General features: G+C 36.5%; 1 protein-coding gene and 1 non-coding gene across 3 annotated transcripts; both read left to right on the forward strand.

The window, feature by feature from the left end:
- The first annotated feature begins 1,060 nt into the window (after positions 1-1,060).
- LOC130456287 (normal mucosa of esophagus-specific gene 1 protein-like) lies at positions 1,061-15,992 on the forward strand. Of its 2 annotated transcripts, none has more exons than XM_056810391.1 (5): positions 1,061-1,318; positions 1,421-1,479; positions 1,576-1,661; positions 2,706-2,766; positions 15,512-15,992. In XM_056810391.1, exons 2-5 carry the CDS (start codon positions 1,444-1,446, stop codon positions 15,578-15,580), a joined length of 252 nt encoding a protein of 83 aa, XP_056666369.1. In that variant the 5' UTR covers positions 1,061-1,318; positions 1,421-1,443; the 3' UTR covers positions 15,581-15,992. The 2 variants fall into 2 exon arrangements, with proteins under 2 accessions (XP_056666369.1, XP_056666368.1); XM_056810390.1 differs by having other exon boundaries at positions 1,063-1,325.
- MIR147B (microRNA mir-147b) lies at positions 15,605-15,686 on the forward strand. The gene has a single exon (NR_034989.1). It is a non-coding gene; the product is annotated as a microRNA mir-147b (primary transcript).
- Positions 15,993-16,700: the final 708 nt, after the last annotated feature.

Genomic DNA, 16,700 nt, shown 5'->3' on the forward strand with positions numbered 1-16,700 from the left:
ATTAGAGTCCAACCCTCAGGGCTGGCCTGGGCATTGGCACTAATGAGGAGAGAATTCCATACCAATTGACTTTTGGAACTCTAGTTATATCAGCAATGAACCTTAATAGTTTTTAAATTCACTAAGGAGCCTTACTTTTAAAAAGCTTTTGCATAGGGCAGTTAGGTGGCTCAGTAGATAAAGAGTCAGACTTGGAGGCAGGAGGTCCTGGGTTCAAAGGGTGCCTCAGATATTTCCTAGCTGTGTGACCCTGGGCAAGTCACTTAACCCTGCTTGACTATCTCTTACCACTCTTTTGTCTTTTAATTGATACTAAGACAGAAGGTAAGGGTTAAAAAAAAAAAGGAAGCCAAGGAAGTTAGAAAAGAGGAAGGACACCATCCAGGTATGGAGGGCAACTATGGAAAATGCCCAGAGCAGAAAAAGAGATTCTGAGTGCTGTGGACACAAAATGAGGCAAAAGACAGTCCCTGCCTCAAGAAGCTCACCAATCTAATTTGGGGAGTGACTACATGCAAACAAATATATACAAAGCAAACTATATACAGTATAAATGGGGGGGGGGGTAAACTAATTGTGGAGTGATTAAGAGGGATTAAGGAAGGGAGGTGGGATTTTGGTAGAGAATTAAAGGAATCTGGTCATTAAAGTGGAAGATGGAGTGTATTCCATGTAAGGGATGGGGTGGGGAGGAGAGGGACAGCCTGAAAGAAAGCTAGCAGCCCAGAGATGGAGTGTTTTCTTGGAAGATAATAAACCATTTTCACATTCACCACATACGTCTGGGCTCCTTAAATCCCTTTCAGAAGCCAAAGCACTGGTGCCTAGGTTCCAACTGGCTCGCTCTGGAGACGGCTGGAGGGCGGAGGTTGGGAAGGGAGAGGAAGGGTGAGAAGATTGGAAGGAATGGTACCTCGACCCTTGCCTGGAGTTCGGTTGTGGCTCACCTGGCATTATGCAGTTTCCGGCAGGGGGCGCCAGGACTACGTGTTGTCTCCCTCTCCGATGCCTAATCCTAAAGAGATTTGGTCTAGTTACGCCCAGATACTCAGAAGTCTAGAAAAGGTGGGGGCAGGGGGAGAGAGGGAAGTGCCCTTTGGGAAATGAAATTAGGTGACCAACCTATGTCTACGTGACTTGGACATGGGCAGGCCTACTTCCGGGGGTGTTATCTTCAGTATATAAAATTTAGAGGCAGTATACAAGATTCAGTTCTGAGCTTTGCTCCAAGAGAAAGCTTGATCCCTGAACTTTTCCATCCTCTGAATCACGCGATAATCTTTCTCATATTCGATTTGGTTGTGCTTCTTTTTTGGTGGTGAGTGGTAAGTGTGATGAGAGGGGGACTGCTCTTTGACGGGCAAAGGATGCAGCAGGTACTTAAACTGGCTCGACCAATAACCGGACTTCTTTGTTCTAGATTGTCACCCAAAAGGCGCAATCATGAGCTTCTTAAAATTTATGATGAAAAAGAAAGAAGTAAGTCTTGGCATCTTGACCTTCTTCCAATGAATGGATGATAAACTAAAAGTGGATTCTGTATCTGAAGATGTTTCTTTATGTTTTGTCCAATAGCTTATTCCTTTATTCGCATTCGTGGGCTTCGCGGGACTTGGAGCTACCTATATGTGCATATATTCCCTTTTCAAAACTGATGTGATGTAAGTAAAACGGGTCTGTTACTAGAAGACAGTTATTGATAGGCATTGAGTTTGGGTTGTGAAGTTGTCCATTTCCCTCATGTGGATTGTCTCCTTTAGAATGAGTTTCTTGAAAGCTGGCATTATTCTCTTTTGAATATCCATCTTCAGTGTTTCTCATTTAGTAAGAAAGGAAGAAAGAGGGAGGAGTGGGAGGGGGAAGGGAGGCAGAGAAAGAGACAGACAGACGGGGAGGGAGGGAGAGGGAGAGGAAGATGGAGCCTAAACTGGAAAACTTTACATTCAGAAAAATTAAAAAACTGCTATTAAGAAAGTCATTAGTTTAACTTTATAAGATCTTTTACTTCATAATTCTTCAAATGGCATAAGGTTTTGGATTTCATTTTTCAATTTCTAAACTTAAAAGACTTTTAAAAATGAAATATTGATCATTAAATAATCAAATTTGTTTCAATAATAAGATATTGTTTCCCAATTTTATTTTTAAGCTGTTACAAATATTTGTCTTTCTGATGTAGTACCGAATAGTCAGGCTACTATAATAGAACTTTATCTTCAGGTTAGGATTTGGTGCTGTATTGTATATATGCCCCTTTTTGGAACCTGGAGAGGAAGTAAGAGGTTCTACTCTCCCTTTGCCTTTCCTTGTGTTCTCCCAGGCTAGTGCTTGTTTCAATCACCAGCAGTCTGTTGGGGCTACATAGGTGATGGAAGAAAGGGAGAACTTGGGGAGTGAGCTGAGTTTTCGACCCTGCTGAGCAGCAGTACAATAGAATAGTTCCTGTATCAGGCTGTCTAGGGTTCTTAGCTCAAGTAGCTGTGCACATATTATCTAATAAATCTTTAGCTGAATTGAAATTTGTGAATTAGTGGTGGTTTGGGGTGACTGGCAGTTCTTGACCTGAAGTCATTTTTTTGCAACTAAAAATCAATGATGGCTATTTCCCAGTGCAAACTGGGAAAGTGCAACTTTTTAGGTGTCTTAAAAATTAAAATCTTGAAGCTATAATGTTGCAATACTATCTAATTTCTTTTTTTTTTTAGTGTTAACAGAAAGAAAAATCCAGAACCATGGGAAAATGTGAATCCTTATGAGCCTCAAAAGGTACTAATAAAATATCTTGACAAGTAAAATTATTTAGACCCAAACTATAGGCAACTTTCTAAGCAACATAGAAATTTTCAAAATAAAGCCTTTCCATTTTAGAATCAATACTAATTTTGGTTCCAAGGCAGAAGAGCAGTAAGGGCTAGAAAATAGAAAACAGATTTGCCCAGAGTCACACCTCAGGAAGTGTCTGAGGTCAGACAGGCCCTCCTCTCTCAGGGTTCTCTAATCACTGAGCCACCTAGCTGCCCCTGCAATATAGAACTGATAAATGTATGTTGACAATATTGAATTCAATATAAAGCAGTCATCTGATTTGAAGATCTAAAGGCTATCCTGGACAGAATTGGTCTTTCTTTCTGTGGTCATCTATAAAATAGTATGTAATTTCCATTCATGAACCAGAGAAAATATTAAAATTTATCAATTAACATATTTTTGAAATTACAAAATGCTTTGCATACCATAATAGGGCATACAAGAGATACAATAGCCTGGGAAATCATGCTTCATTTATAACTAGTATGTCAGATGGTGAGTATTGTAGTCATAACCACCATTAAGGGAAAATATTAATATTCCTATGAGGATAAATGAGATATGAAGAGCCTGAAGAGACTTTGGATGTCATTTAATCTAAATTAATTATTGGTTAGAAAGTTCTCTCTTACACAAAAGTCAAATCTGTGTGCCTGTTCCTGACCTACCCCACTCTACTTCTTTATATTTAGGTAGAAGAGTAATCTATCTCTTTTCCTGGTGACCGCTCTTCAAATTTTTGTAGACAAGTATGTTCTTCCCATCCAAGTTTTCAGTTTCCCTAGAAACACTAAGAAATAATTGTAGGTCTGAAAAATATTTCAGATTTGTCTCCTGAGAGCATATTAACTTAATAACAAAAGACCTTTCTTTGCAAAAATGGATTAAAAGTGATAGTCAAATTTAGAACAAGTTGGTCCCCTTCCACCCATTGGTTATTTATTCACTCCTCTAAGTTCAATCTCCTCTTTCTCCATCCCTTCAATCAATTGGTCTGCAATTTTCTAAAAGAAAGTTCTCTTATTCTGTTCACCAGGAAGTGTCCTCTTCATTTATTCAGAAAGAGTTCAGATTTGGTTAGAGGGAGTTGTCATTGGTTACTGCAGATGGAATCTCCAGGGGAGTGACTAAGTGGACATCTTTTTTTTTTTTAATGTCTTTTAAAATTTGTTTGTTACATAAAAGATCCCAGTATCTCCCAAACACACCCAACCACCAGAGAGGGCAACATTTGAACAACAACAACAAAAGTTTATAGATAAAACTAAGTTATACTTGTTTCTATTTGTCAGCTCTTCTCTAAGAAGTGGAAATACACATTTTTCTTCAAACAATATTTCTTTTGCTGCATATAATGATTTTTCTTGGTTCTGCTAATTTCACATAATTTCATGTAGCTCTTTCCATTTTTTTAAAGCCCTTACCTTCCATCTTGGAATCAATACTGGTTATTGGTTGCAAGGCAGAAGAGTGGTAAGGGCTAGGCAATGGAGGTTAAGTGACTTGCCCAGGATCACACTGCTAGGAAGTGTCTGAGGTCATATTTGAACCCAGGACCTTCCATCTTGTAAATCTTGAAATTTCTTAGACTTGTGAATGTTAAAAATTTCCACATTGAGGAATCCTCCATTGGAACAAATTCCCTACTGGAAACATTCCCTATTTTGATGTGAGAACTCGCCAGGATCAGAAATGGGAGGACCTCTACTCCACCCAAACTTAAGACTGCTTTAGGGGAGAAAACTCCTTGCTAAACAATGAAAGTACTTGGACCCATGCTTATAATAAGGCAAGGAGTTCTTCGAGCCATGCCTGTTTTTTAGAATTGATACAATGGGATGCTAGGTACCTAAAAGGGTTGGGAAAGTTTTCTCTTAATGAGATTAGTCGACTCAGCTGTGTTTTCTCTGGTTCAGACTTACTGAGGGGATTAGTCGACACAGCAGCATTTTCTCTGGTTCAGATTTACTGAGGAGGTTAGTCGACTTAGCAGGAATTCAGATGGGCTGTCTTTTAGAAAATATCTATGGTGATTGGTAGATGGAAGAACTTAGGGGAGGTGACATAGGAAAAAACCTCCTATATAAGAAAAGGAATCTCTTGATCAAGGGATCCTTGGAGGCTTGGAGATCCTTAGTTCCTTGGAGGCTTGGAGAGGTTTGGAGATCCTTGGATCCTTGGAGATAGATCCTTTTGGAGGAGGCCCTTTGAAGATCTCTTGAGAAGAAGTCCCTTGGGAGGCTGACTCTGGATGGAACTCCCTCCTGGGAGATTCTGTTCCCCAGACATCCTTGCTTAAGACAAATCTTATGGTGAGTGATAACTGACTGGTTTCTCTCTTAAGGCTTAGGCCTGGGTTGGCCAGGCCTGCCCTGGCCAACCTATTTTTTCTCATTAATTCCTTTTCTCTCTCCTTCTCCTTTTCTTTAATTCCTCATTGTATTATTAATTAAATTCTCTAAAAAACCCAGTTGACTTGGGCATATTCATAATTTGGGAATATATTCCCTGGCGACCACCTTATATTTGATTTAAAAACCAAGACACTGTAGTGAAACATATTTTCTACGATCAAATTTACTCACCCTCTCTTATATCTATCACAATTTATATCTTCCACCATTTTAACTCACTACAGTTTACAACATCAACCATTTTAATTATAACAGTTTATGGCTCCCACTCTTTTAACTGTTATAGTTTAAGGCCTTCAACTTATTTTAAATCTTACAATCTCTGGGCCTGGTTCTCAATCCACTGAGCCACCCAACTGCCCCATATCTTTTCATTAAAAAAAAAAAAAAAACCCTTACCTTTCACCTTAGAATCAATTCTGAGTATTGGTTCCAAGGCAGAAGAGTGGTAAGGGCTAGGCAATGGGGGTCAAGTGTCTTGCTCAGAGTCACGTAGCTAGGCAATATCTAAGGTCATATTTGAACCCAGGACCTCTCATCTTCAGGCAGGCCTGGCTCAAAATCTACTGAGCCACATAGCTATAGCCTCTTTCCATGTTTCTAAAAAAAATTAACCTTCTCACTTCTTAGAGCACAGTAGTATTCTTTCACAATTGTATGCCACAATTCACTTAGCCATTCCCCCAATTGATAGGCATCCCCTCAATTTCCAATTCTTTGTTAACACAAAGACATAATGCTGTAAGTATTTTAGAACATGTAAGTTCTTTATCTTTTTACCTTGATCACCTTACGAAATAGATCTAATAGTGATATCACTGGGTCAAAGGATATACATCTTTTTATAACTCTTTGGGCATAATTCCAATTGCTCACCAAAATGGTTGGTACTGTTTGCAGTTTAACCAACAATGTGGTAGTGTCCCCATTTTTCTACATTCCCTCCCACAATTGTTCTTTTGCTCTTTTATCATTTTAGTTAATCAATAGGTATGAGATGATATCTTAAAGTTGTTTTGATTTGAATTTCTCTAACCAATGAAGATTTAGAGCCTTCTTTTATATGGCTATATATAGCTTTGATTTTTTTTATCCAAAAACTGTTGCTATCTTTTGATCATTTTTATCAATTGAAGAATGGATCATAATGTTCATGTACTTCCTGGGTTTGTTTTAGCAGCTATACTCCCAGGTGTTTTATTCTATGTTTATTTAAATGTGTTATCTTCTAGGGTTTGGTTGGTGATATATAGAAATGCTGATCATTTATGTGGGTTTATTTTAGATCCTATTAGTTGAATCTCTAGGATTTTCCATCTATAACATCATGTCATCTGCAAAAAGTTCTATTGCCTCTTTATCCATTATGATTCTTTCCATTTTTTCTTTTATTGCTATGACTAGCATTTCTAATATAATATTAAATAATATTTTATAATGAGGATCTTTATTTCACTCCTGATGTTATAGGGAAGGCTTTTAGCATTTTAAATATATATAATATTTGCCTATAGTTTTAGGTATATGCTTCTTATTGGTCTGAGGAAAAATCCATTTATACTTATGCTATTGCTTTAGACCATAACCCCAAATTGTATTTTAACATTGTAACTTTTCTTTGTTCAAGTTTCCTACAAATATAACCTCATTTTTTGGGAAGGGGTGTCTAAGAGCATGGATGGAGTGTGCTAATCTGGACATTTCTCTAAGCAAAAAATTACTTGGCTTGAGAAAGATTGTTTCTGGACCACTGTAAGGGTTAAAAAAATTAAAGAGTTGGATTAAATATATGAGAAATGTGGTTGCCAAAATTATTACTCAAGTCAGAATGACTTTATAGCAATTTATTTATAAAATAAAGGGAAGAGTGAAAGCAAGGAAATGAGAGAGAAGATAATTATTCTGGCCTGATCTGAACCAGGCAGGGCTTCAGAGACCCCAGAAAAGGGGGCCCAGAGGTAAATTAAACAAAGGTTTTAGCCACAAGGCCTCCTCCAAGACAAGGGACCTCTCCAGAGGCTAGTACCTCTAGAAAATCCAGGAAAGGCAGTCAGCCTTTTTCACTCACCCACATGGTAGTTCTAAGGGAAAATTGAAGAGCAGTCTGAGGTCCCCAAGCTGTAGCTCCTTTAAGGTCAAGTTCCAAGGTAAAAGAGCTGGTCACAGGAAGTTCTTGCCACTTTTAAAACCTTCCCTTTCATCACTTCCTGTACCGTCTTTCCACTTTACGTGGGCAAATTGCAACTAAAGCTTTGCTTAGGACTGCCCAGGGCAGTCAGTTGATTCTGATTTGTCACTCACTATAGCACACGTGGGTCAGAGACCTCCTGATACTTAAGGATAACTGGGGCGTATAAGCTTCTGATGATTAAATCTCAAAATGGGCAGGGGAGAATTAATCCCATCTTCACAATCCACCTCCCCCATCAGAGATAAGACTCCCCAATTGATAATTTAACATAATCAGCTTATACCTCTAAAAATCTTCTAACTGCAGGTTTATACAATAATGTATCCTCTAAAAGGAAACTATAATAGTTAGAGATAACAGGGAAATAGAAGAGAGAGAAAACAAAACCAATGTTTGCTAGGCACATTGACAAAAAGCCAATTGGGAGCAATGCCCTTTGGCATAAGAGTGTATTTTCAAAATAACTGTGTTCAACTCCCTTTAGTTCAATCAATTGCACTCCAAAGTTTATTCTGGATCTTCTTGATGCATGTAGGTTTATGCAGGCAGCTTTCTCCAGACACTTCATTTTCCAGATTCAAGGAGTTAGCAACTTCTTTCCCTGAAATTTTTCTCAAACAAAAATTTAAATGGTGTATTTGATAAAAATATATACAATCCTCCCTGAGGAGGATGTTGACCAATGCCGGGATCTACTCAGGATACATGGTTGGAGTTATGGGAGTGTATGAGTCAATTATCAAAAGAAAAACAAAAACATAAAAAAGAAAAACAAATAGAAGAAAAATTAAACATTGCGAGAAAGAAACAATTCAAAATCAGAATCAAAATATCAAAAATCTATATATATAAAAATTTCTGATTAAACATGAATAAATTCATGTCAGACCCTTGTATTAGGGTCCAATTAAAGTAATTTCTGTCCCACAAATCTGTAGGACAAAATGCAGTAATATTGCTCTTACCCATTGGTAGCCAAGACTACAGGAAGTTGCCATACTATAAGAGAGAAAAAAGGACTAGATTTTCGTGTAAAAGTGTCATTTCCTGGTCTGATTTTACCTTCACCCTCAGGAATAGGGGGAGCCAAGATGGTAGCCAAACTTCGATACTTGTCCTAATGTGGCATGGGGAAGGTCTGGGTCTGATGTATGTCAAACAACTGCAACCTCAACCTCCAAACAAGTCCTCTGCCTTGGCATAGAGTCTAATCAATTCCACAAGGATTGGTTGGTCTCCTTGACCTTGTGCTTCTTTTGCACTGTATAATGGCTCTTTTGTTTCCTTCTTCTGGAACCAGACAAAAGCATTAATCAATTAATTACAGTCCCATAACATTTATCAATAAATGGCAGATTTCCATAGTCTAAAGCTTTTGAGTATGCATTAAGATTATAGCAAATATATATTTTAAACTTATATTGGTGCGAAATCAAAAAAAAGATTGATATTTATTATATGTACTTTAAGTACAAGAAATGAGAAAAAAGAAAATTCAAATACTCTATTGCATATACAAGGAAAAACAATGAAAATAATTTTTTTCAATTAAAAAATATATAGTTCACAATCAGTGATACACAGTGATATACAAGGAGAAGTGCAATACAAAGGTTTCTTACCCCCAAATGGGATCCATTTCATTTTTTACTTGGCTATGATTCACAGTGTGAGTACAAATGATTTTTACCAAGTAACAGCTTTTCAAAACAGTAGTATAACAGCTAATTCACATTCAGGAAATACCAAAAAACCCCAAATCATAAGAGCACATTTAAATGACAATAGCAAACAAACCCACTATCATATAGGATTCACATGAGTTGCTGTGTTTTTTAAAAACCTATGAACTCTGGATATTTGTCACAAGTTCTACAAATGTAGCAAATCTTTCAACCTTGGCTGAGATATTTTTTAACAAAGTCTATTACTGACATCATTCCAAAATGTGGCAGAGGAGCCCAGGAAAAACACAAACCTCTATACTACTGATGAAAACTTTTTTGGGTCTAAAATGTCACCTAGAATCTAGATCATCCTGGTGGAGGTAGATTAAGCTGAAGAGTTAAAAAATCATCCAGAAACTACTTAGGCTTCATGGGAAATGCTCCCTCTTGGGAGCCATCCAGGGGTACCATGCCCCCTAGGAAAACCTTCCCAGCTCCTCTGGTATGAGACTGTAACAGCCATAAAAGTCATGTCTTTATATGTCTCATCCATTACATTTTTATAAATACAGAAGTGTAGAATCATCTCTTCAGCTACTAAATGGATCCTTTACCTCTTATTATAAATAATTCAAAGACAGGTAAATGATCAGTCAGAGGTAGGGATGCTCTTGAATATCTATAAAATATTCCTGAAGACCCCTTAAAATTAATTTAAATTTTTAGGTCATTAAATTCTCCAAAGGCTGTATACAGGTTGTAACCAGTTTGATGGAGTCCAGCCATCATCATCTATGTGACAATTAACAAAGGCAAAAATGAACAAAAGACCATTTAGGCAACATGTGACCTCAATGGATCAGGTGACAAACTTGGCATTCCTAAGGACCTATGGTTTTGCCATGAAAAAGGTTTGTACAAGGTATTTATGGGCTTTCACAATGATATGTTCTTCAGTACAGTCATAGGGGAGGTACAAATAATGGAACAATAAGGATTAGATTAATATGTGAACTTAAACAAAATTAATTCTGAAAACAAACAATCAACAAATACAATATATGTAACAGGATACAGACACTGAATTCCAGTCCTTTTCTCCTATTTTTTTTTCCAATTCTGATGCTGCATTACAGGCTTCTTCACTATTTTGGAGGGGAACAGAACTGGAACAGTTAGTAATAAATAAAGCAGTGGGGTCCGAAGAGACTTAAAAAGCCACCTCCAGACTCTTTAAGGTTCCTTCCCCTCCCCAGTATCATCAACGGATAGAACAGAGACTGAATCAGCTCTGACGGTGAGAAAATTAATCCCGTCTTCACATTATTCTTGCCTAAAATGCAGAGTAGGGTATGGATGATGGTGCAACACCAGGTGTGAAGTATTTTGTTTGTAGTCCTTTTCCATTTTTACAGTTTTGATGTAGGTTGTTTTCCTGGTTCTGTTGACTTCCTTTTGTGTTAGGTCATATAACTTGCTGTGTTTTTTGTATTCATCCAGTTTAATTGCCTTTCATATTCCTCAACAAAACTGGCCAATATCAAAAAGAGTCTGAAGTGGAATGATGTTTTCTATACCCATAGTCTTCCATCTCTGCAAAGAATTAGAGGGGTTATTAATTTGATTTTTAAAAAGAAAAACAAATTACTACCAATATTTTAAAAATGGAAAGAGTATATGTGCTACCAGTGAAGGTGAAATTAAAGCAATTATTAGGAGCTATTTTGCCCAAAGATAATGAATATTGTTTTTTGTTTTTTTTAAAACCCTTACATTCCGTCTTGGAATCAATACTGTGTATTGGCTCCCATCTCTAGGCCTGGCTCTCAATCCACTGAGGTACCCAGCTGCCCTCAGATAATGAATATTGTTGCAAAAAGTTTAAGTAAAATCCTGGTGAGGAGGTTACAGCAGTATCACAAAGATCATGCATTATGATCATATGGGATTTACATTAGAAATGCAAGGCTGGTTCAAAATTGGAAAAATCATTATTCAATATTGTACTAGAAATGTTATCTATAGCAATAAGACAAGAAAAAAAATGGAAAGACTCAGAATAAGAAATGAGGAAGCAACTATGGCTTTGCAAACAATGTGATAGTATACTTAGAGAACCCTAGAGAGTCATATAGAAAACTAGTTGAAACAACAACTTGCAGGGTTGCAAGATATAAAATAAACCCAAATCATCAGCATTCCTATATGTTAACAACAAAACTCTTCAGGAAGAGAAAGAAAAATTCCATTTAAATAAATGCAGACAGCATAATATTTGGGAATCAGTATCAAGAAAAATTCAGGGATTATAGGAATACAATTGCAATACTTTTCACATTAATACAAGATTTAAACCATTGGAGAAATATATATTAATTGTTGATGTGTAGGTTGAACCAATATAATATTTTAATTAGAGGTCATTTTAGACCTCTACCCATATCAATCTACTTATTCAGTGGCATGCCAATTTAACAACAAAAGAATTTATAGACCTAGAAAAAAAATAAAACAGTTCATCTGGAAGACCAAAAAGTCACTAATAATCAAGGGAATCCATGAGGAAAAAAAAAAACAAAGGAAGGCAGCTTCATGAAGTAACAAGATTTCAAGCCATATTACAAAGCAAAAATCATCTAAAACAATCTGATACTGACTAAGTATTAGTAGATTAGTAGAATAGATTAGGTGCTCAATATATGATAGTAATGATCATAGTAATCTAGTCTTTGATAAACCCCAAGCTTTGGGAGAAAACTCACTAGAAAGAATTCAATATTTGACCATTATTACCATGAAAACCAGAAAACAATTTGGCAGAAACTAGGCATAAATCATCTCATACTATATACGAAATCAAAATGGGTACATGATTTAGACAAAGAGTAATAACATTACCAAATTAGGTAAGCATGGAAAAATTTACCTGTCAAATATGAATAAAGAAATAGTTTATGACCAAATGAGAAGAATCATAGGAAGTAAAATGGATAATTCTGTTAACATGACATTAATTTTTTGCACAACCAATGCAGCCAAAATTTTAGAAATAGAAAACTTAATGGGAGGACACAATTTTATAATAATTTTCTCTGACAAGAAAAATTTGTGAATTAAGGAATATCTTGTTTTAACATCTATTAGTTTGGCTAATGTGACAGAGACCTTTTAAATGACAAATATTGAAGGGAATGTTGAAAAATAGGTGCCGCTGGTGTAAAAAAAGAATTCTCTAATTTCTTTAATTGAATGGGGGACCTGGAAGTCCTCTTACCATAGATGGGATTAACCAGCCCACAGTGACAGGAAGTAGGAACCGGGGCACCCCCTGCTGGACCAGTGTCAGTTGCAGGCTGGGAGTTGTTGAGAGTTAGGAGAGTCTGTTGCTGACAGTTGGTGGGTGAGTTGCTGAGAGTCAGGGCTGGTGGGGAAGTTGGCTTCTGGGTGTGAGTTGGTCGTTGGGGATTATTTGCTGGTAGTGTGGGTTGGCATTTAGTTGCTGGAATATAAAGGCAGGCCTAAGCTTACTGAGAGGGCTTTTGGCTTTAGCCTTTAAAGGACTTTTTGCCTCTGAGATCTCTAGAGAGCAGGAGGTCTGTCTCATAGGCAAGGATCTGCTGTCAGTTGGCTACTGACAGTTGGGTGATAGAAATTGATTGAAGGAGTGAGTGAGTGATAGCTATCTATTAGGGAGTTAGTGAAATCATTTATAGATAGAGTAGGTTAGATTAGGCCTGGTGTGCCAGGCAGAAGAGCCTCTCCTGAGAAGACAATTAGAAACAGTTCTAGGAAATTTTAGGCAATTATTAGGAATTTTAGGTATATTTATAGGGTATAAGATTTGTTAATTGTTAAAAGCTCCTAGAAGTTCTCTGGATTAAAGGGATAATGTTAATGTACAACTCTACTATATTCTCATAAAAACTTAAATTATTAAAAGTTGTTCTCTTATGTCAAACCCCCTATTTTTTTTAATTATTTAAACATTATTTTATTTGGTCGTTTTCATACATTATTCACTGGAAACAAAGATAGTTTTCTTTTCCTCCCCCCCCCCACCTTTCCCTCTCCCATAGCCGACGCATGATTCCACTGGTTATCACATGTGTTCTTGACTCGAACCCATTTCCCTGTTGTTGGAATTTGCATTATAGTGTTCATTTAGAGTCTCTCCTCAGTCTTATCTCCTCCAACCCTTTAGTCAAGCAGTTGCTTTTCATCGGTGTTTTTACTCCCACACTTTATCCTCTGCTTGTGGGTAGTATTTTTTTTTTAGATCCCTGCAGATTGTTCAGGGAAATTGCATTGATACTAATGGAGAAGTCCATCACCTTTGATTGTACCAAAATGTATCAGTCTCTGTGTATAATGTTTTCCTGGTTCTGCTCCTCTCCCTCTGCATCACTTCCTGGAGGTTGTTCCAGTCTCCATGGAACTCCTCCACTTTATTATTCCTTTTAGCACAATAGTATTCCATCACCAACATATACCACAATTTGTTCAGCCATTCTCCAATTGAAGGGCATCCCCTCATTTTCCAATTTTTGGCCACCACAAAGAGCGCGGCTATGAATATTCTTGTACAAGTCTTTTTGTCCATTATCTCTTTGGGGTACAAGCCCAGCAGTGCTATGGCTGGATCAAAGGGCAGACAGTCTTTTATCGCCCTTTGGACATAGTTCCAAATTGCCCTCCAGAATGGTTGGATCACTTCACAACTCCACCAGCAATGAATTAATGTCCCCACTTTGCCACACAAACCCCCTATTTTAACCTTTACATTGGTGAAGTTGTGAACTGGTCCAAATGTTCTAGAGAAGCTATGCCCAATGAGCTATAGAAATGTTTATATCTTTTAACCCAGTAATACTTCTACTGTCTCAAGACATTATTAGAAAAGACCTATATGTACAAAAGTATTTGTAGCAATTCTTGTGGTAGCAAAGAATTGGAAATTGTGGGAATGTTCATCAGTTGGGAAATGTTATGGTATATCACTGAAATACTTCTGTGCTATAAGAAATGGCAAAGGTTTCAGAAAAACCTGCGGAAGATTTGTATGAATTAATACAAAGTTAAAGTAAGCAGAACCAAGAGAACATTGTACACCAATAATAGCAAGATGGTAGTAATGAATAACTATGAAAGACTTAACTACTCTGATCAATACAATGATCCAAGAAAAGTCTAAAAAATAACATTCACCCACAGAAAGAGCTGATAAATTCTGAATAAAGACTGAAACATACTTTTAGCTTTGTTTTTCTTGCCTTTTTGTTTCTTTTTAACATAGTTAATATGGAAATGTTTTGCATGACTTCATATGATGGTTGTAGCATTTCTTGCCTTAATGGATGGGGGAGAAATTGGAGGGAGAGAATTTGGAACTGAATTTTTTTTTTAAATGAATGTTAAAAATAGATGGAGAGGTCATTTTAGAAAAGAATCAGAGAGAGGTACTTCTTGTAGTTCTTTGGGGGCAGACCTTAGTTATAATTTTGCATCAATAGGTTTTCTCTTATTTTGTTCTTTCTTAACATTGTCATAATTGTTAAGTATTTTGCTTCCTTGCTTCATCTTGCTTCAGTTCTTATAACTCTTGCCATACTAATGTATTGACCACGTTGACCATTTCTAACAGTTGAACAATATTGTTTAGCCATTCTCTAATCAATAGCATTCACATTTGCTTGCAGTTATTCATTAATACAAAATGGGCTGCTATAAATATTGTGATGCCTATCAGACCTTTGTTTTTATCATTATCATCCTTGGAGTCTGAGAAGAACATATACATACCAATGGAATTAAAAGTTTTGCTTTCAATTGCATTTCTCATTACTTAGGAATCTTGGGGGGGGGGGGAATTCTAATGATGCTTTCATAAATCCAAGTTCTTTGAATATCTTCATATAATTCACTTAGGCCAGGAGTTTCTAAACCTGGGAAATGTGAATGTGTGTGCATACTCACACTTTTTAATTGTCTGTATTTTCTCCTTACAGTTATGGTTCATTATGTGCAATTTCTTATGAGCTCCAGATCATTCTGAATAAAGAGTTATTTTTGGAATAAGAAATACATTTCCAGGGAGTAGCTAGATGGCTTAGTGGATTGAGAGCCAGGCACAGAGATAGGAGGTCCTGGGTTCAAATATGACCTCAGACACTTGTTAGTTATGTGTCCTTGGGCAAGTCACTTAACCCCAGTTCCCTAGCCCTTACCACTCTTCTGCCTTGGAACCAATACATAGTATTAATTCTAAGACAGAAGGTAAGGGTTTTTAAAAAAAAAAACATTTCCATATTAGTGCTAGGTATGGTGATTTGTACATAGTATGCATTTCATAAATGCTTGATTATAAAAAGCTTATTTCTTGTTTTAGAGCTTATCTTTTGAAATAATGTTCTCCATGTCTGTGTTTTTTGTAGCTTTTAACAATTCACCAAAAGTGGGAACCTGTGGAAGAGCTGAAGATGGTCAAACAGTTGACCAAATGAGGAATCTCTCCTTCTAAAGTCTACTCTATGAATCTAGTGGAAACATCTCCGCACAAACTAGACTACTGAAACCAGTGTGCGGAAGTGCTTCTGCTACATTTTTAGGGTCTCCCTACATTTTTGGGCTCTGAATAAGAAATTCCATTTTGCCTTAACTCTGGCAAGTTTAATAATATCCACATGGTCCAAAAATAAAATGCTCATATTTGATGTCTTGTAAAATTGAAATTTATATCAGATATGTAGTTCATTAGAGTATTCATGAGGAATTTTTCATGTATTTCTACTTATGTATTTTATGAAACTGGATTTTGTGTTTTGAAAATGTACAATAATTTGTAAGATAAATGATCTATTATGATAAAAGGATAAATATTAATTTTTCCAAAAGTTAAATAAATTTTTCTTTCACCATTAAATTGAGCATTCATTAGAAAATAATATCTAATTATGAGCATATATATATATATAGAAATATATACATTTTTCAGTTGGTTCCAACTGGCTCCAAGTATATCACTATCTACTGTCACCTTTGTTCTTTCTATATATTTTTAGGCATGTCTGACTCTTAATGATCCCATTTGAGATTTTCTTAGCAAAGATACTGGAATGATTTGCCATTTCCTTCTCTAGCTCACTTGATAGATGAGGTAAACTGAGGAAAACAAGGGAAAGAAATCTTTGAAATGCATTTCCATTTTAAAACCTAAGTAAAGACTTTCCATATCTTCCCAGTTTAAATATAAAATTATTATACTCCATCTAAAAAAGCTTTTCTTAATCTGATACTTTGGGGATCCTTGATTTCATCAGTGTGTATATCTTCTTTTTTTTCTTTTTTTTTAAAAATATATTTTATTTGATCATTTCCAAGCATTATTCGTTAAAGACATAGATCATTTTCTTTTTCTCCCCCCCCACCCCCCATAGCCGACGCGTAAGTCCACTGGGCATTAGATGTTTTCTTGATTTGAACCCATTGCTTTGTTGATAGTATTTGCATTAGAGTGTTCATTTAGAGTCTCTCCTCTGTCATGTCCCCTCAACCTCTGTATTCAGGCAGTTGCTTTTCCTCGGTGTTTCCACTCCCATAGTTTATCCTTTGTTTATGAATGGT

This window comes from Monodelphis domestica, chromosome 1, assembly GCF_027887165.1.
Source record: "Monodelphis domestica isolate mMonDom1 chromosome 1, mMonDom1.pri, whole genome shotgun sequence".
NCBI lineage: Eukaryota > Metazoa > Chordata > Mammalia > Didelphimorphia > Didelphidae > Monodelphis > Monodelphis domestica.

Excerpts from the sequence above, each read along its gene's own strand:
- LOC130456287 (XM_056810391.1), top strand. The coding sequence starts at position 1,444 with ATGAGCTTCTTAAAATTTATGATGAAAAAGAAAGAA. Across the intron at positions 1,662-2,705 it reads CTTTTCAAAACTGATGTGAT|TGTTAACAGAAAGAAAAATC; the intron begins GTAAGTAAAACG and ends TTTTTTTTTTAG. Across the intron at positions 2,767-15,511 it reads ATCCTTATGAGCCTCAAAAG|CTTTTAACAATTCACCAAAA; the intron begins GTACTAATAAAA and ends TGTTTTTTGTAG.